Source organism: Lemur catta, chromosome 19, assembly GCF_020740605.2.
Source record: "Lemur catta isolate mLemCat1 chromosome 19, mLemCat1.pri, whole genome shotgun sequence".
In the NCBI taxonomy this organism is placed as follows: domain Eukaryota; kingdom Metazoa; phylum Chordata; class Mammalia; order Primates; family Lemuridae; genus Lemur; species Lemur catta.
Window position 1 is genome coordinate 22084414 of NC_059146.1, and position 25335 is coordinate 22109748.

General features: G+C 56.1%; 2 protein-coding genes across 4 annotated transcripts; both read left to right on the top strand.

Moving 5' to 3' along the window:
- The first annotated feature begins 326 nt into the window (after positions 1-326).
- CCDC106 (coiled-coil domain containing 106) lies at positions 327-5146 on the top strand. 2 transcript variants are annotated; one of them, XM_045532940.1, is made up of 6 exons: positions 327-576; positions 1262-1336; positions 1481-1588; positions 1686-1862; positions 3596-3808; positions 4349-5146. In XM_045532940.1, the coding sequence occupies exons 2-6, from the start codon at positions 1306-1308 to the stop codon at positions 4663-4665; spliced, it is 846 nt and encodes a 281-aa protein (XP_045388896.1). In that variant the 5' UTR covers positions 327-576; positions 1262-1305; the 3' UTR covers positions 4666-5146. The 2 variants fall into 2 exon arrangements, with proteins under 2 accessions (XP_045388896.1, XP_045388897.1); XM_045532941.1 differs by having other exon boundaries at positions 562-580; positions 1092-1336.
- Positions 5147-5822: 676 nt separating this feature from the next.
- U2AF2 (U2 small nuclear RNA auxiliary factor 2) lies at positions 5823-24952 on the top strand. 2 transcript variants are annotated; one of them, XM_045532939.1, is made up of 12 exons: positions 5823-6833; positions 11102-11237; positions 12052-12096; positions 12375-12478; positions 12888-13039; positions 14370-14486; positions 15516-15654; positions 19320-19399; positions 19479-19601; positions 19893-19979; positions 20249-20497; positions 24178-24952. In XM_045532939.1, exons 1-12 carry the CDS (start codon positions 6785-6787, stop codon positions 24310-24312), a joined length of 1416 nt encoding a protein of 471 aa, XP_045388895.1. In that variant the 5' UTR covers positions 5823-6784; the 3' UTR covers positions 24313-24952. The 2 variants fall into 2 exon arrangements, with proteins under 2 accessions (XP_045388895.1, XP_045388894.1); XM_045532938.1 differs by having other exon boundaries at positions 6636-6833; positions 19893-19991.
- Positions 24953-25335: the final 383 nt, after the last annotated feature.

The following is a 25335-nucleotide window of genomic DNA, read 5'->3' on the forward strand; positions in this document are numbered from 1 at the left end:
AACACCCCCCTCCCCGTCTTGGCCTTTACATCCTTTGGGTCTGGTTGTGGGAGATGGGGGCAGCTGGGAGGTCTGCACCAGCCAGTTCCTGGGAGATCGCCAAAATGAGATTCTCCTTTCGCTTCAACTTTCCTGGCTGTCTCACGCACTCCTCTGCCTTGTACCGGGCCACTCCGAGCATCGCCACCCACCCAGGGGACCCCCGGAGCCGCGCCAGCTCTCCAGGATGGGAATTTCGTGACGTTCCCTGCCTGGGCTTCGGCGAGGGCGGGGGGGAGCGCCATAAGGGGCCATCATGCAAGTGCATCCCCTGGCTTCTGCCGCAAACGGCGGTTCTCACCTGGGCCGGGGGACTCCTGGAGGAGGAGCGCCGGGCTGGCGGGACCAGTCGAGTCCCCGCGTCCGCTCCCGCCCTGCCGCCCAGTTCCGAGACTCTCACCCCCACTCCGCCGCCCCGCCCGCTCGCGGGTGGGTGGGCGCTTCCCTCCGCTCCCCGTGACACTTTGCAGACGCTCCCCGGCGCCGGGCATGGGCGCCGCCGCCACCATCGGTCCCCGGCCCGGATTCCGCGCGCGGGTGGGTGAGCGCGGGGGACCCCGGCCCCTCGGACCCCGGGCATCCACGGGCGGGGGATGGTGGCCGCGTTTGCACCCCTGGCCTGGTGCATGCCCTCGCTGGGACTTCTTTCCACGACTGCTCCCCCCTCCCACCCGCGGGACAAAGGGCGGGGGCGGGGGGCGCATCCCCACGCGTGACCTTCCTTCGTACTGCGCACGCATCCAGCACCCCCCCATCATGGGGGAGGGGTCCTGCTCGCCCACGCGAGTGCGGGGGAGGGGAGTGGGGCTCCCCGGGGGGAGGCACCGCGCGTGGGCTGGATCTGCACGCTGTGCTTGGAAGTTGGGGCACAGTTTCCCCCCCTGCACCCACCGCTTCTTTCGGCTGAGAGGTGACCTGTGATGAGGGTCTTTCCCATGCAGGCCAGGGTGTCCCTGTTCTGTCCACCCCATGGGAAACCAGCAATTTAGGGCTCCAGCTCCCTTTTCCCTCAATACTCAGGAGCCCAGGTCCCCAGTCCACTTCTCCGCCAGGACCTAGGTGTCTGGGCCCCCGGCACCCTCATTCCCTAGATTCCAGGAGTTTGAAACCTCACCTCAGTCCTGGAGTCCAGGCCCACAGGTCCTTCCTCTCTCACTTCTGAGGGGCCAGGGCCCCCGAGTCCGTCCACGTCCCTCCATTTGTGGCTGCTGTTTCTGTCCAGTGCCCCTGAGGCGCTCAGCTGCCAGGTCCGCAGGAAGCAGAGCCATGAATGACCGAAACAGCCGGAGGCGGACAAGTGAGGAAGCTGGGTCCCCTTCCCCACCCTTGTCCCAATGTAACCTGCCCACCCTGCCCCCTCCTGCCCAGGGCTGCTGTGGTTGGGGGTGGCCAGAGGAGGCCGGGGAATTCTCTGGGGTGACCCCGGGCCTCTCCTCTCCAGTGAAGAAGGATGATGAGGCCTTCGAGATCTCCATCCCCTTCGATGAGGCGCCCCACCTAGACTCACAGATCTTTTACAGTCTGAGCCCCTCTCGGAGAAACTTCGAGGGTGAGCTGAGGGGGTCATGGAGGGACTGGAACCAGCGGGGTGCCACCAGAGCCCTGGAATGTGACCTGTGTCCCCTGCTGTTCCCTGCTGTGCCCAGAGCCTCCAGAAGCTGCATCCCCCACCCTAGCCCTAATGAACAGCGTCAAGGCCCAGCTACACATGGCCCTGGAGAGGAACTCCTGGTTGCAGAAGCGAATAGAGGACCTGGAGGAAGAGAGGGACTTCTTGCGGTGTCAGCTGGACAAATTCATCTCTTCTGCCCGGATGGATGCAGGTGTGGGGGGCACTGATATAGTCCCCTCCCTGTCCCACTCCTGGGCATTCTGGCACCCAGATCGCCCACCGGCCTGAAGCCCCACTGCTCGGCTGGCTCTGTGGGGAACTGGCATCTTAACCTCTCTGCTAGCCCTCTGCCTGTTTTGGGGACCCCAAGCCCAGCTTCCTTCTTGCTTGATGTCCAAGGTCTCTCATCCCCAGGTACTGTCTATCCCCTGCCTTCCCTGTTGGCTCCCCCAAATCGCACCAGCCTCAAGCACCCTGAAGTCTGTTTCCTCAGCCCACGGTGCCTTCAGGGACTCTGGGACCTGAGTGTCCAGGTTCCTTCTTCCTGACTGCTAGGGGCAGCCTCCCTCATCTCCACCCTGGTCCTTTGTGTTTCCTCAGGGGCCTGCTCCTCACCTCAGCCTGGTCTTGGAGGACCAAGAGTCCAGGCATCCAGCCTTGTCCCCCAGCCCTGTTTGATACCCTGTCTTCCCACCCATCCTGTCCCACACTTTGGCTAATCAATGCTCCTTCCGCAGCAAAGACATCAAGTCCTTTGCCACTGGACTCAGCTGGTGGGACCTCTTTGGGTGGGGATCTCAGCATCTGTTTTCCCCCATACCCTGCCTCGGAGTTCTGGGCAGCCTTCGCCTGCTTACCTGGCATTGCTATAATTCCTGACCAGTAGCAGCCCAGGGAGCTCCCACAGCTGATATTCATGCTGTCCTAAGGCCAAGGCAGTTTACAGCGAGTATTTTCTTCTGATTGGTGGGATGCCATGCCCTGCTTGCTAATCTATTTTGAGCACTACACTCATCCCCTTCCTCAGGTGGTCAGGGCTTTCCTTTGCCAGACCTTTAGTCCATATCTTGGAGACCATCCCCCATGGAAGCCCCAGCGGGGCCCTTGCAACTCCCTGGCTGCGAAGTCACCTCAAAAGCTCCCACATCCCTCTCTGTGAACTCACCGCTTTCCTTCAAAAGTCTGGGCAAGGGGGGCTTGTGGTCTCTTGGTGTTTTAGTTACTAGGGACCCCAGCCTCTGGATATCTGGCTGTTCCTCTGCTCTGGAGCCTGGGTCACCACCACCTAGCACCATCTCCTCACTCTGATGGTTCCATCCTGGGCAACTTGTCCCCTTCCCCCAGTGTTTGGGCCCCAGGGCCTCTGGATTTTCTCAGTGGGGACCCAACACCAGACCCGTCTCCTAACTCACCTTTTGGAGGACTCTGTCTGAGCCTCAGCTGGCTCCCTCTATCCAGGCAGAAGTGGTCACCTTCCCCAGCCCACCAGGCCCAGAGCCCCCAATATCTCAGGGTCTACCACACCACCCAGCCAAGGTTTTGCCTGCCTCCTGGGTTTCCAGACTCCACTCTCTGGAGGTCCCATCAAGTCCCCAGAAAGCTCCTCCTCTACTATGGGAACCCCATGTAGTCACAGACCCTCCTGGGATCTCTGGTTCTGGTCAACTTGGCCCCCTTCCCTAGACCTCTTACCAACCCAGGCCTCTGGGGAAACTCCTGTCCATGACTGCCTCCCCCAAACTCCAGCCGGTTCTATTTTTTTCAGCCATCCTTGCGTCTATACTTCACTCTCTGTCCGTGTATCTCTTTGGGGACTCCAGTTTGGGGACTTGGCCTCCAGGCACGGAGGCCCCCTCTTTTCCCCCTGGGATCTGTGATGTGATGTCTGGTCCCGCAGTTCATGTGTGTGTGTGTGTGTGTGTGTGTCTCTCTCTCTCTCCCCAGAGGACCACTGCCGGGTGAAGCCCGGGCCCCGGCGAGTGGAGGGGGACAGCCGGGGAGGGGCTGGGGGCGAGGCCTCCGACCTGGAGTCAGCAGCCTCCTCCCTCAGCGGAGCGTCCGAAGAAGGCAGCGCCAGCGAGAGGCGGCGGCAGAGGCAGAAGGGAAGCGCGGGCCGAAGGCGCCTGGGGAAGCCCAAGGCCCGGGAGAGGCAGCGGGGTGAGCGCGGTGCGCGGGGCGGGCGCTGAGCGGTGTGGTGCGCGGACCTGCTGTGTGTCCTCCCAAGAGGTCCCCTCTCCTCTCCAAGCCTTGGCCTCCTTAGCTGTGAGAAGACCAGACCTGGCTCCACTGCCCCCCCACCCAAGTGTGGTCCTGGGTTTACCTTCCTTACGTCTTGGGTCACCCTCACCAGCAGGGCTACCTTGGGCACTTCCTTACTCTTCCCGAGCCTAAGTTTCCTCATCAGTGAAAACGAGGAGGGCGCTGGAAGCTACCTGACTGGGCGGGGTGGGAGGGGGCTGTGGCTCAGGTGGTTTAACCCAGTCTCTGCTCATTTCTCTCCTCATCCTCTCTGGGCCTACCTTCAATTTCCCCCTGGCCCGAACTCCACCTGCACTTGTCCCGTCTCCCCTTCCTCCTGTTTTCTGTGTTCTCCATGCCTTCCTGGACTGGACTCCTCATCCGTCCCGGCCTTGGCCCTTCCCTCCCCGTGCCCATTCCTTCCCTCTCTGCCCCCCACCCCGGGCTCGGGCTCCGCAGTGAAGGACGCGGACGGGGTTCTCTGCCGCTACAAGAAGATCCTGGGCACCTTCCAGAAGCTGAAAAGCATGTCGCGGGCCTTCGAGCACCACCGCGTGGACCGCAACACGGTGGCGCTGACCACGCCCATCGCCGAGCTGCTCATCGTGGCCCCAGAGAAGCTGGCCGAGGTGGGAGAGTTCGACCCCTCCAAAGAGCGCCTGCTCGAGTACTCCCGCCGCTGCTTCCTGGCCCTGGACGACGAGACGCTCAAGAAGGTGCAGGCGCTCAAGAAGAGCAAGCTGCTGCTCCCCATCACCTACCGCTTCAAGCGGTGATGCCGGCCCGGGTGCACGAGCCGGGCGCTCCGCAAGGGGCCTCCACGGGCGGGCGGCGTCTCTGCGCGCGCTCTTCCTCCTCCCGCAGGCCCCCACTCCCACCCCGGGGCCCCTTGTATATAGACCTGTCCCCTCTCCCCCGCCGTCCCAGCATCCTCCTCATTCCCCGGTGGGAGGGGTCCCCCTCGGCCAGGCTCCCCAGAGCCGCCTCCCCTTCCTAAACACGGCGTTCGCCGCCACGCGGGCCGCGCCAGCCCTGCCCTCGCCGGGCCCCTCGCTCCCGGGAACGCCGGCTGGCTGGGTGCCCCTCTCTCCGGGGGACGCGGGGGAGTCTGTGTATGCCCCGGGTCCCGGGAGAGGCTGGCCCGCCTGTTCCCCAGCCAGGAGCTGCCCACCCACATTCCCGGACAGACCACTCTCATTCCACGTGAGACAGAGAATTATTCAGAGAATTTAAATTAAAAGAGACGTAAAAATTTGGAATAAACTGGGCCTCAGCCTCTTCCTAGGAGGGGGACGTGCCTGGGAGGGGGCGGCTGTCGCCACGGAGATGGTGACGGGGCTGGTGAGCTGGTTCCAGGGAGCGGCGGTCAGGCGGGAAGCGGGGAGGTTGGGGAGGACAGGGTGTAATTAGCCCCCTGGAGGCAGAGGTGGGAGGGGGAGAAGCAGCTGTGCCCCAGGAAACTCGAGAGGGGGAGCAGAGCTCTGGAAGAGAAGTGTGGACACACCTGGCTGGGCTCTCCCGAGCAGCGGGGGGGCGGCAGGAGGCGGGACTCAATGACCTCCAGCCGCGGCCACCGCGGGGACCAGGGGCTATCTGGGCGGACGGTTCCGCCTGCCCGCCAGGGGGCGGTAATGAGCTAGTATTTTTGTCGGACGTAGTATTTCCAACCGTCTCCTGCGCCTGCGCGGCGGGAGAGACAAGCGCACCCTTCACGCGGTTGCCAAGGCAACCAGGAGAGGGCGGCCTTGCCCAACGGTCAGGAATGCAGTACCTTCCCTCCGGGAAGGGAAAATCTCGCGCACGCGCACTGTGGACTCTGGAACACGTCTCCCTCCTTACTGGAGCAGTGAGGAACCTCGCCGCGGACAGATTTCTACGCAGGCGCAGAAGTCCGTTTCAGCTCCTAGCTTCCAGCCTGCGCAGGCGTACAAAGCCGCGCTGGCAACCTCCGCAGCGGCCGCGCGCAACCTTCGCTCGCTGGCTGCTTTTACCTCACGCAACCTTCTCAGGTCCTCCGCAAGGTTGGCCCTTCTTTTTTTCCATTCTCCCCACCCGGAGAGCCAGGTGCCGAGAGCCGGGACCCCGCCCCCTTTTCTGTATCTTTTTCCCTGACCCATCTTGCCTCCGTCCTCCCTCCCTTTTCTGTTCCCGAAGCCGGAAGGAGCCGAAGCGCCGACGGAAAAAGCCGAAGCTGTTCCCCGTGAGTGAGGCCTTTACGAAGCGGTGGCGGAAGGAGCCGAAGTTCTCCGACAGGGGAGGAGTGAACGAGTGGAATCTCCGGAAAGAGCCGAATCTTGGAATCGAGCGTAATCTCTGGAGGGACCTGAGGGCGAGCAGGAGCCGAAGTCCGGGACGGTTAGGCTTGTCGGAAGTGGACGATTGCTTGGACAGGGCCGGCGGAGAAGGCGGGGCGAGTCTGCGGAAGAAGCCACAGACTGGGACGGTTTGAATTGTCAGAAGACGCCAAACCTTTAGAGGGGGCTGGGCGCAGAGGAACGCGAGGACCCGCAGAAACCTCCGAACGTTGAGGAGCTGATCTCCGAAAAGTTACGGAGACCTGGGAAGCCGGCAAAACCCTCGCTTCGGGTGTTTTCGGAAGCAGCCGAAGCCGCCGCCGGCCGACCTCTTCAGCCACTCTCCGGAAATAGCCGACGCGCTTCGAAGCCAGGCTCGGGGGGGACAAGGGCAGCTCGCGGAGGGGGCGGGTGGGGAGAGGGGGCGGAGCCTGGGCGGGGCGGGGCGGGCTGCTGGGGGCTTGATTAGGTAGAAGGCGGCGAAGCGCCGGCGGCGGCCGGAAGTAGCCGAAGCCAGCGGCGGAAGTAGCCGAAGCGGCCAGAGCGGGCGGGCGGCAAGGCGAGGCGAGAGCTGCACAGGGCCCTACGCGGCCGCCTCAGCATGTCGGACTTCGACGAGTTCGAGCGGCAGCTCAACGAGAATAAACAAGGTGAGGGCGCCGGGGTCGCGATGCGGCGGTGCGGGCGGCTCCCCACGTCGCTTTGCCCCCCGCCATTTTCCCCCTCGCTTCCCTTCTCTGTGCTGCGCGGTGCCCCCCCCACCCCGGTTCCGTGGCGCGCGCCTTGCTCACGTGATCTGGCGTTCCGTCGCGCTCGCGGCGAAGGGAAGGGGGCGGCAGAGCGCGGGCCCGCGACGCATGCGCGCGCCGCGCGTCTGCGCGCCCCACGTGGTCCCGGCCAAGGCGGCGCGGGGGACGCGCCGCCAGCGCGCCACATACCTCGACGCGAACTTTTTTCTTTGCTCCTTTTCGGTGTAAAGGAGATTATATTGGGTCCCCTAATGCCTTTTTCTCCCGCTGCCTTGGCACTTCCGCTTCCGGTTGGGCCGTCGGCCCCCATCTCCACGCCCCCTTTGTTTCCAAAATGGCGGTTATGAGGATGGGCCACCCTCCTTCACGTGGATGATGGCAGAACCGTCTCGGGGGGCGCGCGTGGAGGTTGTGGGTTCCTCTCATCCTTTTTTCTTTCTGCTGATTTCCCGTGAACTCTTCCTCCAGTGCGTTTCTGCCCCAGCCACTGGTGGGGCGCCTCAGATAAACGTGTTGGACGCCTGTACAGTCGTAAAAGAGAACCATCTGCATTTTTTGAGTGTCCCGCACGCATGCATCCTGCATACATGGGGCTTTTGACGTTCCGACAGTCGCTATATGGAGTGTTTGCTCTCCCACATCTCCCTAACTTGACAAACCCAAGTTCTGTCCAATTCCAAACTCAGGGCTCCTAGACTCAGCTTTATGATTCTTATCAACGTATAGGTAGGGGAATTGAGACTCTGCTTGAGGAAAAGGGATCTGGCCTAGTTGAATACTTATGCCGAAGGTGGGAGGCAGATACCTCTTGTGTCCAGGATTGTGGTGGGTCAGAACAAAGCCCAAGGCCATGCTAGTGCTGATCCGTTAGGGACTCCAAGAGTATTAGAACTGGGAGAGTCGTTAGATGTTTTAAAATTCTCCCTTGTCTCTGCATTTTGGTTTGAGAATGAGGAAACTTAGGAGTAGGGGAGGTTGGGACCTGATTCTTAAATATTGAGGCTTAGCTTAAGATCCGTGTTTCTGGCTGGAGTTTGAGGATGGAATGAGGACTCATGAATTCTCCTTTGAACCCAGGCTGGAGTTGTGTAGGGCAGTGGTTGACTGAATTAGTAAACAGTTCCTGGGGAAGAAATAACATTTACTGAGTGCTCAAGGTATATCTGATTCTGTCTTAGGTGACTTATGTACTGCCTAAGAGCATGGTCTTTGGAGTTGAGCACATCTGGGTTCAAATACACACTTTGTTGCCCAGTAGCTGTGCTACTGCAGTACCTTTATAGCTTGGTTTTTTTCTATCTGCAGATTGACCATCATTATTCTTTTGTCATTGGGTTTTTAAGAGGATTTACATAGGTGGTATTAATGACAGTGGCAGTGAAACTCTGAGTGCTTACCATGTGCCACAAGAGGGGCACGTTGCTCTTAGCATGGTTTCTCTCTCTCCTTCCTTTTTTTTTGTTTTTTTTTTTTTTGGAGATGGGAGATGGGGGTTTCACTATTTGGCTCAGGCTGGTCTGGAACTTCTTGTGGGCTCAAGGGATCTTCCCACTTCAGCCTCCCGAATGAATAGCCAGCATGACTGGTGTGCGCCACTTCCTCTGACTTAAGCATGGTTTTTCTAAGTAGATCCTTGTAACAGCCTTCTGAGGCCAAAATGGTTTCAATGCCTTTATGGGGAGGAAACAGGGCTCAGAAAATTAAAAAACTTTCCCATATTTCATCTGGTCAGAGGCAGAGCTGATATTAAATGGAATAACATCTAAAGTGTGTGGCTTGGCATACACTAAGTGCCTAATAAGTGATATTGTGAAATCCCATGCTTAGAAAGGAAGTAGAAAGGCAAGTTTTCGGCACCCATAGAGATGATGTCAGAGTTGGGGAAGGGCAGGGAAATGTGCTTTCCAAACGTTATTCTGGCAAGTCCTCCCAACATCTGGGTAGAGTAGATGTGGTGACTCTTGTTCGAAGAAGAGAAAATCAAATGTTAAAGGTTGTTATTGTTGCATGGTTTTATACAGTTGGTAAGCAGAAACATTGTTACTGATTCTGACTTCTGTCTGGGTGTAAGGCCAAGTTCAACTGTGCTGGAATGCAGAGTGGAGCTGATTGAGCTGTTCTTCGAGGCTCTTTCAGATAATGTTGCTCTGGTTCTTCCCCTCTGGTTCTGAGAAGCCAGGTCCTGAGACCTGACAGGGCTCCTGAGTTGGTGGAGCTGCTCCTACAAGGTTACCACAACACAGCAAATGAAGCTCCCTCTCTGTTCTTATCTTTGCAGCATCAGTGTGGGAGAGGGTTCTTGCCATAAGGGAAGCTCTGTCCATGTGTCACCTTGTCTGTGGGTCTTTGTCTCTGCAGGCCAGCCTCCCTGCAACTCTTGGCTTCAGTCCATTTCTTAGCTACCTGTGTCTACAGGGAATTGCCTTGTCTATGTTTCAGGCACCCAGTGGGCATCATTGCCTCTATGGGTCTCTCTCTGCTTTGCTTGTCTGTTTCAGAGCCTTAGCAGCAGGAAAGGCTCTTGGGACTCACAGACTGCTCATCTTACAAGTGTGGAGCCAGCGCTCTCTGCCCAGTGCCGTGCCTGTGTGCTTACCCCACTGCTCTACACTGCTGATCTGGCTTGCCGATTCTTGCCATCCTAGTCTTTGGTTTCTTTTGGGGGAGCCTTCTAGGAGACAATTCCATTGTCATTAGTGGCTCCACTCAGACTCTGGAGTGTTCTGCCACGTTTAGGAGTATATAGCCTGGTGCTTAACTCACTAAAATTACAATGTTTAAATTCAGGCTTCACTGTGTTTCTTAGCTGTTGGGCCTTGGACAAGTTGTGATTTCTCTGTGCCTCAGTTTTGTTATCTATTATGTGAGCCCCCAGCAGTGTTTTTCCAAAGCAGTGGTGAGAATTAAATATAAACAAAACTATTTAGTACGGCTTTCAGTTGTAAGAAGCGTCTCAATGTTTGTTACTAAGTTATTTTCTCTTCTGGGTGCATATTTTTCTTGAGTGTTGGTGGTTATGGAATTGAAATGCGTTTACAAAAAGTTCATGTTGCATCAGAAAAATACGTGAAATAAAATATGAGTGAAGCTAAAGTGTGCTTTGACACCTCCTCACTGCCTTTTCCTCCTCTTGTCCCTAGGGATCACCACTCTCAGGAGATACATGTTAAACTACATGAGCACATTAATGTGTTTATCTTTTTTTTTTTTTTTTGCCTGTGTGTTGCTGATGGATAGTTGAGAAATCAGGTGTCTTTGAATTAGGAAAATACGTATGATGGTGCTCATGAACACCCCCAGTTCTCATGGTTTATTCTCTCCCTGTAAGGGTCCATCTTCCTTCTTCAGAGGGTGAAGTGTCTGGTGGGAGTAGAGGTTTCTGTGGTTTTGCTAGCAAGGCTCCCTTCCTTGTGGCTGCCTTGGAGGCAAATGAGAGGGGTTTAGGGAACAAATCCCTACTCTACCACCTCCTTCTGTACTTGGCTTTGAGGGAGTGAGTGAGACAGGGAGGATCACATGGTTTGGGATTCAAGTGTGGCTGGGGCAAACTCCTCTGACCTGCTGAAGCAGAGTGGGGCATCTTCCCCGCAGTCTGCAAATTCAGAAAGAGGCCCCTCCCTGGGGGAGGGTGCTCCTGTATTATTTACCTGCTTGGGAAGGGATGGGTTGAGTTTCCCTGCTTCCTGGGGATATCAGATCCTGCCTGGCACCTGACCCCTGGGCCTGATGGTGGGGCTGGGGGTGCCAGCTGGTTGCAGAGGTCTTTCCTGAGGGGTCACTGGGTCCCTTCAGGAAAACATCATTGGGTCTCTTGATTCCCCAGCCTCTAGCCCTGCCCCTCTCAGGGACGACCCTGGGGTCAGGCCCCTCAGCCCTCGAGGGGGACCAGGAGCCAGCCTCCTCTGTCTTCTCTGGCTCCCCAGCTCCTCCTGAGCATCCTCAGGTATCTTACACCCCGGGGGCATTTGCAGGCCCCGTCCCCCTGGTCTCCTGAGTCCCTGGACTCGCTTGTGGACCCAGGAGGCCTGTTATGTCCCTTCCTCCATCAAATCCCTTCCCTTTGGGGGTGGCTTCCCTGGGGCTCGGGGCATAGCCACCAGCGTGCAGGGTGGGCTGGGCCCACGTCCTTCCTCTGCTCATCCTTTCCCCCTCCTCTCACCCTTGCCCAGAGCGGGACAAGGAGAACCGGCACAGGAAGCGCAGCCACAGCCGCTCTCGAAGCCGGGACCGCAAACGCCGGAGCCGTAGCCGGGACCGGCGCAACCGGGACCAGCGGAGCGCCTCCCGGGACAGGCGGCGACGAAGGTACCAGGGCTTGGGGTCCACGGCTGGGTCAGCCTGGGAATTGGGGGTGTCAGCCAGCCCATGACTGTGCTCAGTTGGTGGCCTATGTGTGTCTGGTCCTGGGTCCTCTGTGGCTCATTCTCTCTTTGTGTATGTCCGGGGGAGGGATCTGCTGCTTGGTCTGTCTTGAATTCAGTTTTTTCCCTGTTTCTGTGATTTCTTTCATTTTCTTTGTTGGTAGTGCTGGTGGGTTGCTGGGGGCAATAAGGTTTTTTTTATCTGGATAGTGGGCATTGATTCTGTCTTTTCCTTCACAAGGGGCTGTTCTCTGTCCCTGACTCTGAGGTCCTGTTTCTTCTTTTCGACTCTCTGTGGTTCTCTGTGGGACTGTCTTCAAGGGGGTTGGTCTCTGTCTGCAGTTTCTTTCTTCCCTGCCTTCCAGGAAAAGGGAGTTCTTGGAGTGGGGCCTGGGCTTACTTTCTAGCTCAGGGATGCCCGTTTTCTGTTTTTCTAATGCCTCTTCCCTCCCTAGGTCCCCCTCTCTGTTCTCTGCCCCCTTAGGTGAGGAAGGGCAAGGTGGGTGGAAGTCCTGCCTCCTCCCATCTCAGTTTCTCCAGCTAGAGAGCAGTCTGTCCTGACCCCTTCCTGCTTTCCTCACTTTTGCCTGGGGGTGGGAGTGTTGGGGGGTGGGAAATGGCAGGGCCGAGGGGGGCCTGCTTGCTGCTTGTTCACCTCGGCCCTGCCCTTGGGCTCAGTGTCCGGGGGAGGTGTGGTGTGTGGGGAAGACGAGGGTCCCCAGTCACCCCTCCCCATACCTTTCCCTCCCACCCCCCAGCAAACCTTTGACCAGAGGCGCTAAAGAGGAGCACGGTGGATTGATGTGAGCTTCTCTTCCTGCCCCTTCCACCCTGACGTCCACTCCCTTCACCTTCGTCACACCCTGTGTCCCCTGCCCTGCCCACATCCAGCCCTGGCCCAAGCATTTGAAACCAGCACCCTCCCCAGGCCTGGGCCCAGCCCTGTCCCTGATTTTCTCCCTCCTGGAGAGAGTGGAGCTTATGTGGTGGGGGGCCGAGGGGGCGCCTGGGAGGGGCTCACAGGCCCATTGTTGGTCAGACTGAGGTTGCCCTGCCCCGCTCTCCCCTCCCCCTTCCCCAGTCGTTCCCCTCGCCATGAGAAGAAGAAGAAGGTCCGTAAATATTGGGACGTGCCACCCCCTGGCTTTGAGCATATCACCCCAATGCAGTACAAGGCCATGCAAGGTAGGCCCCGGCTGGGCTGCTCCAGAGGGTGGAGGATAGGGGGCAGGGGCATGCATGGTTCTCCCCATCACTCATTCCCCTGTGTGTGCTTGGAGAGGTTACGCCCCTGGGTTTTCTGGCCTCTGCCCTTTTGAAGTTCTCTGGAGGAGGATGTGATCTGAGGACATCTGTGGTTGAGGGAGGGATGAGGCCTCCATCTGGACACTTTTAGGAGACAGGGCTTCTTAGAAGCAGCAGTTACTGGGTGGTGGCCTCTGATGCTGGGAAGAAGGTTCTGGAGGGTGGTGCTAAGAGCCTGAAGAGCTTTCAGCTGAGGAGGGAGAGTTCTCAGGGTGTGTGATGGGTGGTCCTTGAGGTCTGGTCACGATGGTTGTCCTGATGTGGTTTAATCCTGTTTTCACTCCTGAAGCTGCGGGTCAGATTCCAGCCACTGCCCTTCTCCCCACCATGACCCCTGACGGTCTGGCTGTGACCCCAACGCCGGTGCCTGTGGTCGGGAGCCAGATGACCAGACAGGCCCGTCGCCTCTACGTGGGCAACATCCCCTTTGGCATCACTGAGGTACTGCCCTCCCCCTTCCCCTCCCCTCTCCCTCGCTCCCCTACCCTGTTCCTCCCTTCCCCTCCATTCCCTCCCCCAACCTGCACGGGTCAGACTTTGCTCCTGCAAGACCCCCCGGCCCCCTCCCAGACGGACCGATGGAGTTGAGCCAGCCAGGGGCCGGGCCGGGCTGGGGGTGGCCCTCTCCCTCCCTCCTCTTCCCCTCTCCCGTCTCCCCTCCCCTAACCTCCTCCAGCAACCCAGGGATCAAGCACACACATAATGTACCTACCTACGTGTTGTACCTACGTGTCGGAGAGAGACAGAGAGGGAGACTCGGACACACACACACACACACACACACACACACACACACACACTTGCACACACACTCCACACACAGACGCACGCTCCCCCCCTCAGTTTTTTTCTGACACGCCTCTCGTTCTCTGCCGCCTGTCCCCATCCTCTCCCCCACATCCCTCCCATGGTCGCTGTTCTTTTATTTTTGATCGCCCCTGACCTCCCCCTTCCCCACCGCTCCTTTCCCCCACCCCTCTCCCCCACCCCTTCCCGTGGCACCCCCTGAGAATCCCGAGATCAAAGAGTTGTTTCCATTTCTCTTTAAAGTGAAATATTGTGGGGCTGAGATCCCTCGTAGCAACAAAAAGTTTGCTACCATCGTCGAAGGCAAGTAAGGTCCATTCTGACTTTCTCAACCTGCACTTTGCTACATTTGATAAACCAGCCCCCGGACTCCAGGGCCAGATTCCTCCACATCACTCTTTTCTCCTCCCCTCCCGTCCCTGCCCCTTCCTCCCCACACTCCTTCCTCCCTTCCCGCTCCTGCACTCTCGCCCTTCGACCTCCCTTTCTGCCCTCTCTGCTCCTGCCTGCTGCTCCTTTTCTACTGCCCCCCATTTCCCTGTCTGTCTTCACTGGGTGTTCCTTCCTTCCTGTGTGTTCTGTCTCCTTATCTTTTCTGTGTTTTATGTTTTTTTCCTTTCCCTGTTGTCTTCGTTTCTGTCTGTCTTTTCTTGAATGATCTTTCTCCTTTCCCCTGATTTTTTTGGGGACCCCATGGCTCTTCCCTACACCTGTCCATCTCCTGCCCTTGGCTGTCTTTCGCTACTGCTTCCTTCCCGTTTTCTCTCGTTTTTCTCTTGCTTTTGTTCCTACTATTGATCTTTACACCCCCACCCATATTCCACTGTTCCTTCCCCTCCTCCTCCGCCCTCCCCTTGTCCCTCTCCCCTTACCCCAAACCCCTCTGTGTCTCCCTCTCTCACCCTCCCCCTCCTCTCTCCTCCTCCCTTCCCCTGCCCCTCCCTGTCTCCTATTCCCTCTGCAGGAGGCCATGATGGATTTCTTCAACGCCCAGATGCGCCTGGGGGGACTGACCCAGGCCCCTGGCAACCCGGTCTTGGCTGTGCAGATTAACCAAGACAAGAATTTTGCCTTTTTGGAGGTGAGTTGGGAGAGTGACAGGGCCAGGGAAGTGTAAGTGGTGTGAAGACCTGTCCCTTAGTCCTGTGGTGTGTCCTGCTTCCTTGTGCTGCCTGTTCCCACTGGGCCCCTCTGCAGAGTTGCCAGAGTGAGTTCTGTAGGGGCTCTGCAAATCTGATGCTACCTCCTGCCTGCCTTTTGTTCTCCCTGGCAGCTTTGGGAAGCGTTTTGGACCTCTGCAGACCTCTTCAGCCTTGTCTACACCATTCTGGCCCAGTCCTAGGCACTCTGGCCATAGTGGCCTTCCCAGAACACACCTTCCCCATCTCGGGACTTGGCTAGGGTTATTTACTGTAGCTAACTAATGCTACTAACATTTCCTGTTAGTGTTTCTGAAAGTGGGGGTGGACTTTGGTTTTCATTTTATGTATTTGTTTGTTTTTAGAGATGAGGGTCTTGCTCTTTTGCCCAGGCTGGAGTGCAGTGGTGTGATCATAGCTCACTATAGCCTCAAACTCCTGGCCTCAAGCGATCCTCCTGTCTCAGCCTCCTGGAGTGCTGAGGACCTTGGTTTTTAATTTTCAACTCCTGGCGGATGAATACTCTTGTAAAATACAGTAAAGATGTTGAAGTGATACTAGTTTTCTGCAAAGGTTTCTAAGTGCTCCCTCTCCAACTCTCATTATGGTCCACTTTGAGTCGTGTTGCTCTGGATGTCAGCTGTAAATGTCGCCTTATTAGAAAGATTTTAGTGCTGTCACCACCTCATTTAGTTAATTTTTCCTGTGACATCTTTTTTCAATACTTTGTCTTTTTTCAGCATCATCACAGCTTGCAGTTGTGTGTTTGTGTTGAGTGCTGGTGTCTATAAACACACCAGAGTGTGAACTCCTAAAAGCAAGGACACACCTGTTGTCCTCCCAGTGCCCAGCATGGGGCCTGGCACATTGTATTTGTTCACATGAGTGAAAGAGGAAATTCTGGTCACAGAGCCCCTGGGGTAGACCAGTCCCTGACCCCTAGGCCTCACGAATGCTTCTCTTCCATTCAGTTCCGCTCAGTGGACGAGACTACCCAGGCCATGGCTTTCGATGGCATCATCTTCCAGGGCCAGTCCCTGAAGATCCGCAGGCCTCATGACTACCAGCCGCTGCCTGGCATGTCGGAGAACCCCTCTGTCTATGTGCCTGGTGAGTGGGCTTCTGTCAAGGCCCCTTCTCCCCCAGTCCTGTTTCCATAGCCCACCCTTCCCTTCTTCAGCCCTGCTGAAGCTGCTTAGGAAGTGGGGTAGGTGCTTTGGAGTGTACATGTCTTCCCCCTGCTTCCCCCAGGCCTCTGAGTTGGGTCTGCTCCTCCTGGCAGAGGGGGTGCCTGGGGCCCAGGGGAGTGAGCTGGGACCTGCTTGAGGACACGCAGCTTGTACATGGCAGAGCCAGGACCAGGCCGAAGGTGCTGGGGAAGTGAGGGGCTTACGGTCTGGGCCATGTTTCTGCTTTGAGGCCTCACAGCTCAGGACCCCAGAGGGCTCCGTGTGTGTCTGTCAGTGCTGGTGCGCATCAGCAGATGTCAGCAAAGCTCCTCGGGGTGGGATCTGGCACCTGGGTATTGACTCATTTTTTTGTCTCCCGGCTTTTGCCTCGAATTCTATTTACTGGGCTATTCTCCACAGCTGTGTTAAGGATCATCTTTGATTGGTAGATAATGTAGCAGACCAGGGCTTGGCCAACTGTTTCACTGTGTGTGAAAGCAGCCACAGATGTTACCTGAGTGAATGGGCATGGCTGTGTTCAATGAATGCACCTTAGCGTGTGTGGTGGCTGAAATTTGGATTTCGTGTGTTTTCCACATGCCTTGGAATAGTCTTCTTTCGGAAAGCTTGCAGGCTGTACAGAAGCAGGTAGCGGGGCTCATCCAGCCTGCAGACTAGCTCGCTTACGCCTGCAGCAGACGGGGTAAAAGTAAGGATTTAGGTTTGTTGAAGGCTCTGTGAGGGTATGGGAAGTGCTGCCTGGCTGAGTCAGGCTGACGGCCCAGGCCCCTGGGACACGGAGGGCCTGGGTTCTCTGGGCTGATGCCTCGCATTTGGAGGACCCCGTTAGAAACCATGTTGGCTCTCCCCTTCCTGGAGTGGGGAACAAGGGGCCCAGAGGGAGGCACATCCATGTCAGTGCAAGACCTCAGCTTGGTTCCCAACTTGCCTCCAGTGCTTTTCCACCGTGAGTTTTGGTAAATTCAGGGCATCTTTTTAACTTAACCAGAAACCTGAGGTATAATAGATACTGACATACTCTCATTTAAGTGTTCAGTTTGATGACTCTTTACATATGGGTGCATTTACCAGATTGAGCTATAAACATCTCCTTTGTGCGTCTTCCCAGTGAATTCACGGTGTTTCAATTCGTCTTTAATTATGTAAGAAGCCCACCATTTGTTGGTGCTTGTGTGTCAGGCATTGTCCTAAGTGTGCTCCATGGATCTTCTTTTAACCTTTGTGACAATTTTGTGGTAGAAGTTAGGGCTTGGGCCAAACCTGCCCAAGTTCCCACCTGCTTTCATAAAGAGAGATGCAGCACACATCTCGGCCGGGCTTGTCTACACCACCTCATCCACTGTTGCACCTGGGGAAATGCAGCACCTCCTTCTGGGGAGAGGGGTGCGGCACATGTGGGCCCTGGGGGATAGGATGGCAGGTTTCGGACCTAACGTTGCTTCTGTTACCAGGCCAATGGGCTCAACTGTTCTGAGGGTAATAGGGTGCTCTGGCAGGGACTGAGCCCAAAGTGATGGCAGTGACAGCCGCGGCTGCTGAGCTCCTCTCAGGGTGCCCATTGGGGTTGAGCTGGCCTGGTCACCTTGTGAAGTTGGGGCATCTCTCCATCTCAGAGATGAAGAAAGCTTTGGGATAGTGGGGACGGGATCCCTGCTGGATCTAGGTTAGTCCATCTCTGCCCCACACTGTTTTTGCTCCATGTGGGGTCCTTTAGAGGTACGACTCCTGCAAAGTCACTTTGCCCCTGTTTTCCCACCTGACTCTGGGAATATCCCTGCTAAATGGAGGAATTGATTAGTGGAGGAATCTGAGGCTCTGAGAAGATTCCCTTGAACTTGTCATCGTGTAACAGTGGGTGATGTCACTGCCTTAGTGTTTACCAGGGCGTGTCTGGGCTGGGCTGGCCTGGTCCTGTTGTGGGCAGGGAGTCTAGCAAATACCCCAGCTGTGGGGACTCCTGTGCCTGTACTCAGGCCTGGTATTAAATACACACTTGGCACGAATTGTTCTCATGCACACACCTTGTGCTGTGGGCACTGGCGTTCTCCCTGTTCTGCTGAAGATGCTTGAGGGCCTTGGAGCCTCATGGGGTACAACCACGACTTGAACCCAGGGAACCTGACTCTCTCACTCTTGGCCCTATGCTACTTCCTGAGACATGCACAGTGGTTAGAGCCTTTAGCCTGCCCAGCTACCTGTGGAGAGTCATGGTTGAGTGTGAGTTCTGGAGGCTTTTTCTGCCTTTGTGACTTTGTTCTATACCTCGGTTTATTCCTTTTGTACTTTAGATGGGGCTTTTGTGAGCATTGTGGTAATAGATACAAGGAGTGTGGCATGGTCCCTGGCCTATGGCGAGTGCTCAGTATCTGTTCCTGTCCCCAGGTTACTTGTGCTTGTCCTGGTGACACACAAGCTGTGTCTCCCATGGTCTGCGTGGCCATACTCTACTGGGTTCACCTCTGATGGTTGGAGCTGGCTTGGTTGGTGCTTCCAGTTTTGTGGGGGCTAGAGGGGCTGGGGTCAGTGGTGGGAGAGGGTGCACTTGGGGCAGATGTGAGCCTGGAGGGTCGATGGGATGCTGCCTCCCTTTCCTCTCAGGGGCACAGCGGCTCAGCTGCTGAGGCTTTTTCCCATTTTCTGTCTTATCTGTTCCTTCCCAAGATCAGAATGGAGGTAGGACAGGGCCACGCCCACTGGGGGTAGGGGTTGCAGAGGAAGGGGAGGCCACAGGGCTGGGCTTTGAACTTGGGAGTCAGGCTGGATGGGTGCTGGGGCCTTACAGAACTCAGGTCTAACAGGATGGCTCCGAGAATGAAATGATAGATTTGCGAAGCCCAGGGATCAGGTTGAACCATGAACCGTCCCATGTGGCAGGCACTTGTCTGTGAGTTCAGAGTTCAGTGGTTTGGGGGCTGTTAAACTCTGTTGGTGTGACCACACTGTGACATGTCAGCCCTTGTGGACATCGAATCCAGCATCCCAGCCACAGCCAGCACTCACCACTGAGATGATACCAGCCAACACTGGGGACACTGTTCTGAGACTCACTGAGCAGCCTCTGAGCTCACGCCACCCCTGTGAGAGCAGACCCATCCCTGCAGGGGCACAGATGAACTGACTGCTGTGAAGGGAAAGGACTGAGAGATTTAATAGGGAGACTTACCTGGGTAGTTGTTGGTGAAAGGCACCTGAGGGGTGAGGAAGGGGTCCACGGTATCGTGACTTACCAGCAGGTTCAGAGTGAAGGTGACCTGCCAACGTCATGCAGCAGATAGGTGTGTGAATGCAGGTCTTTGTGCCCTTGGTGTTCTGGGGGATGCCTCTATTTTGAGGTTCCTCTGAGGCTGGACAGGTCTGGGAGATACAGTGCATTCTCTGACGGAGGAGCTGTGGTGTGCCATTGCCCTCGTCTCCTCCTCATCTCAGAATGGGGAAGAGAGGGTGAGCGTGCAGTCCCTCTTACCCACCTCAGGTGGGGAGTGTCCTGGTCTGCCAGTGAGGGGCTCACCCTGTAGATCTTCCCCTGGGCTTTTGGGACGTGATCTTCTATTGGAATTGAAGTCCTCTTTTCCCATCTGCCGTTAGGGGTTGTGTCTACTGTGGTCCCTGATTCTGCACACAAGCTGTTCATCGGGGGCTTACCCAACTACCTGAATGATGACCAGGTAAGGCCCCTGCCTCCTTCCCAGCTCCTCCCCAACCCCGGTGCCCACCCAGCCCTGAGAGATTCTTGGCCTGCTGCAGGTGAAAGAGCTGCTGACATCGTTTGGGCCTCTCAAGGCCTTCAACCTGGTCAAGGACAGTGCCACGGGGCTCTCCAAGGGCTACGCCTTCTGTGAGTACGTGGACATCAACGTCACAGATCAGGTGAGTCCCGAGTCCCTGCCTACTTCCCACGTCTGCTCTTCCCTTCCCTGCGCTGTTTCCAAGCCGAGGTTTCCCCTTGTTGGGATGGGGCGGGAGGCGGCCAGCCTGAAGCAGTGTCCTGTGTGTGGGGCTCTTCCCCTTGCCCTTGGTTTTGGCTCTTTCCAAGCTCTTAACCCCTTTGCCTTCCCCTCTTCCCCACCAATGCCCCGGCTTAGGGGGAGGTGTCGGGCTCTGGGTCATGACCCCACCTCTCCCCTGCACCCCCTCCCACCCCTCATCCTCCAAACGCAGGCCATCGCAGGGCTGAATGGGATGCAACTGGGGGATAAGAAGCTGCTTGTCCAGAGGGCGAGTGTGGGAGCCAAGAATGCCACGCTGGTGAGCCCCCCGGCACGTCATCTTCCATTGGCTAGAGGGACCCTGGGGGTGGGAAGGGGCTGGCTGGGGGCAGGTTCTTCTGAGCTCTGCCCCAGCTTTCATGGGAGGAGATTTGAGGGGCATTGGGTACATCCCTGGGGGGCAGTGTGATGGGGGTGTTCAAGTGGAGGGATGGCCTTTCCCCAGGTGGGCGTCTGAGGGGGCACAGGCTTGAGCAGAGGGAGGCTGGGTCAGGGCCCCCTGTGACGCCTCTGCCCCCTGCCCCACAGAGCACCATCAATCAGACGCCTGTGACCCTGCAAGTGCCAGGCCTGATGAGTTCCCAGGTGCAGATGGGCGGCCACCCGACTGAGGTCCTATGCCTCATGAACATGGTGCTGCCCGAGGAGCTCTTGGATGATGAGGAGTATGAGGAGATTGTGGAGGATGTGCGAGACGAGTGCAGCAAGTACGGGCTTGTCAAGTCCATTGAGATCCCCCGGCCCGTGGATGGCGTCGAGGTGCCCGGCTGCGGAAAGGTCAGGGCACTCCGGGCTTGGCACATGTTCCTCCTCCTTCTCTTTTCCTCTCTCTCTCCCCCTCCCTCTCAAGGTACACACATGTACACACACCACCCTTGAGTGCCCCCTCAGGCCTGTCTGTGGGAGATGTTGGTGACCCAGAGAGGTGTGTGGCCTAGTGGGGTCCTAGGGCCCACAGGTGAGACAGAAGCTGGGGACACAGCTGTTGTGGCTGAGAAGCAACTAGTTTCAAAACTTAGCTTTGTCTCTCTGTTGTTATGTGACTTTATGCAAGTGGATTCGCTTTTTCTGTGAAGTGGGGGAGAAATCCTCGAAATAGTCATGGCCACACCTGCTGGTGTCTCCCGTTAGCCAGGTGCTCTGTTGAAGCTGGGCCTGCACTGGCCCGAGTTCTCCCAGTAGCTACTACGCCCCTTCGTGAGAGGAGCTGAGGCACAGAGCTGATAGGTCACATAGGCAGGTTTCAGGTTCTTGCGGTCTGATTTCTGAGCCAAGTCTGATTGCCTCTTGGTGTTGTGCTGGGTGTAATTACCTCTTGTCATCCTCCTCGTGAGGTGGTGGTGAGGCCTGTGACCTCTGTTCTTTTTCATCCATTGCTGGGTGTATTTATGAAATTCCTGCTGTGGGCAGGCTCTGATCTAGGTGCTGAGGGGTCAGCAGTGAACAGAAGCCCTTCCTGCCCTTGAGCAGCAGAAGTTCTGGGAACACAGCTGTGAGCTGGCACATGTGCCACCTGGAGTAGTTGGGCCAGGATTCCTTGGTGCGGTCTTCAGACAGGGGGGTCAGGGTTAAGAGAGGCAGTGAGTGGGTGAGGAAGATGGTGGGGAAGGTTGAGGAGGATCTGGGGGCCGTGTGGGTCTCAATGAGATGGGAAGGAAGCTGGCAGATAGAGATGGTTCCTTATCATAAGGAAGCGAGGGATAGGGGTGGGCGCAGAGCTGGCACTTACCCTGGCCCTGCCCAGCTGAGCCCTGCAGGGTGGGATGTGGTTGAGCAGGTGGAGGGCTGAGGGGCGGCTGTGGGCATCTGGGGCTGGCCAGGAGCTGGTAGAGTCAGTGCTGCCTCGGTGGTGGGCAGGTTTTGCCAGAGAGGACGCTGGCTCTGCAGGGCCAGATTGGGAAGGGCCTTGTTAATTCATGATGAGGGGAATGCAGGAAGTACGGGCTCCTCAAGACCATTGAGATCTCCAGTCAGTGCATGAAGTCGAGGTGCCTGCTGTGGAAGGGTCAGGGTGCCTTGTGGCTTCTCCCTGGAGTAGTTGGTTTTTAAAGGAGAGAATAGGGCTGTGGTCCTATTTTTTAGGTGATTTTGGCTGTTTGGAAAATGGATGAGGGAGGTCTTTTGGAATAATCTGGGTGAAAGATGGTGACTTGATTTAAAGTAATAGCAGGGATAGAGAGAAGTTGACAGGTTGGAGAGACCTGAGCCTGTAAGGTGCCCTGGGTGTGATTGGTTTGGGTCTGCTGGGAGGGGAAGGGACATCAGTGAGATGCTCAGAGTGGCAGCTCTGTGACCAGGGAATGGCAAGTGACATGCAAGGGTGATGAAGTTTGGGGCGGCGGGGGGTGGGGGTGGGGGGTCAAAGTGGGGCCACCTGGCTTTGGGGTTTCTGATGTCTAGGAAGCAATTAGATGGACAGATCTGTGTTCCTAGTGTAAGGACTGATGGAAACTCTGATGTCATTTAGAGACCGACTTTGATTTGGATGTTGGACTGCATGAACTTGCCCGGGAGACAGGGCTGGGTGGGAAGGTGGTGGCTGGAGAGGTGGAAAGAACACAGGGTTGTGAGTGGGCAGAGGGCCGGAGGAGGAGGGGGTGTGAGGAGGAGGGTCACGGCAGCATCTACTGTCTTTTCCTCTTTCTGGAGCTCCCCCCCACCCCCGCTTTCCTTTGCTCTGGGATAGAGCCTGGTAAAACGGGCTGAGTGAACACTTCTTGGGAAGAATGGATGGGAGAGACCCTGGCTTTGCTATCAGAGGACCGATTTTACTTTGTAAAATTTATTGCATCCTGGCCGGGCGCGGTGGCTCATGCTTGTAATCCTAGCACTCTGGGAGGCCGAGGCGGGCGGATTGTTTGAGCTCAGGAGTTCGAGACCAGCCTGAGCAAGAGCGAGACCCCGTCTCTACTAAAAATAGAAAAAAAAAGAAATTATACGGACAGCTGAAAACATATATATATATATATATATATAGAAAAAATTAGCTGGGCATGGTGGTGCATGCCTGTAGTCCCAGCTACTCGGGAGGCTGAGGCAGGAGGATTGCTCGAGCCCAGGAGTTTGAGGTTGCTTTGAGCTAGGCTGACGCCACGGCACTCACTCTAGCCCAGGCAACAGAGTGAGACTGTGTCTCAAAAAAAGAAAAAAAAAAATTTTATTGCATCCTATTCCTGTTTTGCTCTTAAGCTTTTTGTTATGGATCTTTTTAAACATGCTTAAAAGCAGAGACCGTAATAGTGATATATTATTTGTATTATAAATATGTAGTAACATTATTAATAATAGTGCTCCATCACCCAGCTTCTAAGTTATTGATATTTTGTTCTTAGTTTCTATATTCATCTTTTTCTCCGCCTTTTTGCTGGAGTATTTTAATGCATATCTTAGATATATTTCACCTGAGATACTTAGGTATATTTCTCTGATTTTTCAACTACTTACATTTGGGGTTAACTCTTTGCTGTGGGGGTCTGTGCTGGGCATTGCAGGATGTTTAGTTTATCCCCAACCTCTTCCCACTAGATGCAAAACCGCTACACCTGTCTTTGTGACAATCTAAAGTATCTCCAGACTTTGCTTAATGTCCCCTCGGGGCACATTTGCCCCTGGTTGAGAACTATAGCTCTAACTGGAGAACCTTTTTAAAAAATTTTAATAAAACCACAATACCATTATTATAAAATTAACATTAATTCCTTATTGTATACCTAATGGATGTTCAAATTTACTGTCTCAAAAATGTACTTTTTACAGTTAGCTTCCAAACAATGTCCCTGCTTCAAATTTGTTTACAAAATTTCTTCCAATTTATCAGTTGTATTTTGCCCCCCTTTTCTTTTGTAAGCCATTTTATTTGTTGAAGAAATAGTCATTTGTTGTATGAAATCCCATATTTAAGTAGGCTCATTGTATCCTTTCTTTTCTCTGTTTTCCCATAAACTGGTGGTTCAAGCAGGATTAAAAGCTTGAATAGATGAAGGTTCAAATTAAGTTTCCCTCCTCTCTATTCAACATGGGCTTGAATCCTAATTTCTGAGCTTCCCATCCTCATCTGTTGTCTGGGGAGAGCATGGCCCTTGGGGTGGGTCTAGAAGTACCTGCCGTGGTGGCTGCAGAATGACATTCAACACAGGTGGCCCCTCTCTTCTCTTGGGAACTTGCCTCTGTCTCCCACCACTAACTTGCCCTGTGTGCCTCAGTTGACACTCAGGCAAGCTTCTGTTCTCTCCATGCCTATGGGGTTTCTGTTCTCTTATCTGTGCTCTTGTTCTTTCACCCTGGAGGATGTTTGGGTGAACTCTGCCAAACCTGCGCTAAGGGTCCTTTTTTGAAGCCTGTGGTGAGGCCTTCTTTCCCTCTCTGTCACTTTGTGCGCTGAGTCCTGGGCTTGGATGGATGTTGGCTGGTTGCTGGGAGTGAGCCTTGTTCACAAACTTGCCTCTTGTTCCCCACAGATCTTTGTGGAGTTCACCTCTGTGTTTGACTGCCAGAAAGCCATGCAGGGCCTGACGGGCCGCAAGTTCGCCAACAGAGTGGTTGTCACAAAATACTGTGACCCCGACTCTTACCACCGCCGGGACTTCTGGTAGAGGCGGGTGGGGGAGGGTGGGGGCAGGGCTGGCTGGGGGCTCCTCCCCCCTCCCGCCCCCCCTTTTCCCCCTCTGAAGATGATGGGCAGAGGAGTGACAGCCGAATGACAGCCGGCAGCAACTGGAATGGCAGCAATTAAGGGTGGGGGGTGGGGGGTTGGGGGGTTAGGGCAGGGAGGGGACTGGGGAAGTGCGCACACAGGCCCACTCAGACACACGCACCCACACAGACACAGAGGGAAGGGGTTGAGATGGGGACGGGGTGCACAGCAGGGTGGGGTAGGACCCCCCATAGCCCCTCCCAAAACAGCCTCTCCTTCTCCTTGTACCCCCTTTTCCTCTTCCCCATGGTAGGAATATAGCGTGTTTATATTTTATGGCCAAACTATTTTGAATTTTGTTGTCCGGCCCTCAGTGCCCTGACCTCTCCCCTTTACCAGGACCACAGCTCCATTCCTCTGGCCTCTGGTCCTCAATGACCCTCCCTCCCTGGTTTCTTACATAGTTGATTCTCTCCTCCTTAGTCTTCCCCCGACCTGCTCCCAGTCCCGTGGCTCCTGTCCCTCTCCTACTCTCTGTGGCAGTTTCATATTTGCTAAGACGAATTTGCTCATTAAACATTTTGTTGTATTTTACTTTATGGAACTGCTCTGTGTCCAGTGTGTCCGACCCCTCTTCCTTTCGGTTCTGGGCGGGTGGTTTTCTTTGGCAAACTGCGGGCCTTGGCTAGTACTCTGGGCACCCCAGGGACACCCCGTGCCTGCGCACCTGCTCCTGGGGGTCTCGGCAGCGCAGGCTCCTTGAGGGCGTGGGGCTCTAGGGCGGGCTCCCTCTGCCGAGGGGAGGGAGGATGGCCTTGCGGGCCCTGGAGCTGCCGCGCGGGGCAGGCATGGCGTGCGCAGGCCAGGGTCTCTGGTTCCCGCCTCCCTTCAGTGGCCAAACGAGTCCCGCCGGTACGTCTGCGGAGCCGCAGCGCCTGGCGGAAGTGACGTAAGGAGTGCTTTACAACAGCCCCCTGCGCGC

Excerpts from the sequence above, each read along its gene's own strand:
- CCDC106 (XM_045532940.1), top strand. The coding sequence starts at position 1,306 with ATGAATGACCGAAACAGCCGGAGGCGGACAA. Across the intron at positions 1,589-1,685 it reads CTCTCGGAGAAACTTCGAGG|AGCCTCCAGAAGCTGCATCC; the intron begins GTGAGCTGAGGG and ends TGCTGTGCCCAG. Across the intron at positions 1,863-3,595 it reads TTCTGCCCGGATGGATGCAG|AGGACCACTGCCGGGTGAAG; the intron begins GTGTGGGGGGCA and ends CTCTCTCCCCAG.
- U2AF2 (XM_045532938.1), top strand. The coding sequence starts at position 6,785 with ATGTCGGACTTCGACGAGTTCGAGCGGCAGCTCAACGAGAATAAACAA. Across the intron at positions 13,040-14,369 it reads TCCCCTTTGGCATCACTGAG|GAGGCCATGATGGATTTCTT; the intron begins GTACTGCCCTCC and ends TTCCCTCTGCAG. Across the intron at positions 19,992-20,248 it reads CCACGCTGGTGAGCCCCCCG|AGCACCATCAATCAGACGCC; the intron begins GCACGTCATCTT and ends CCTGCCCCACAG.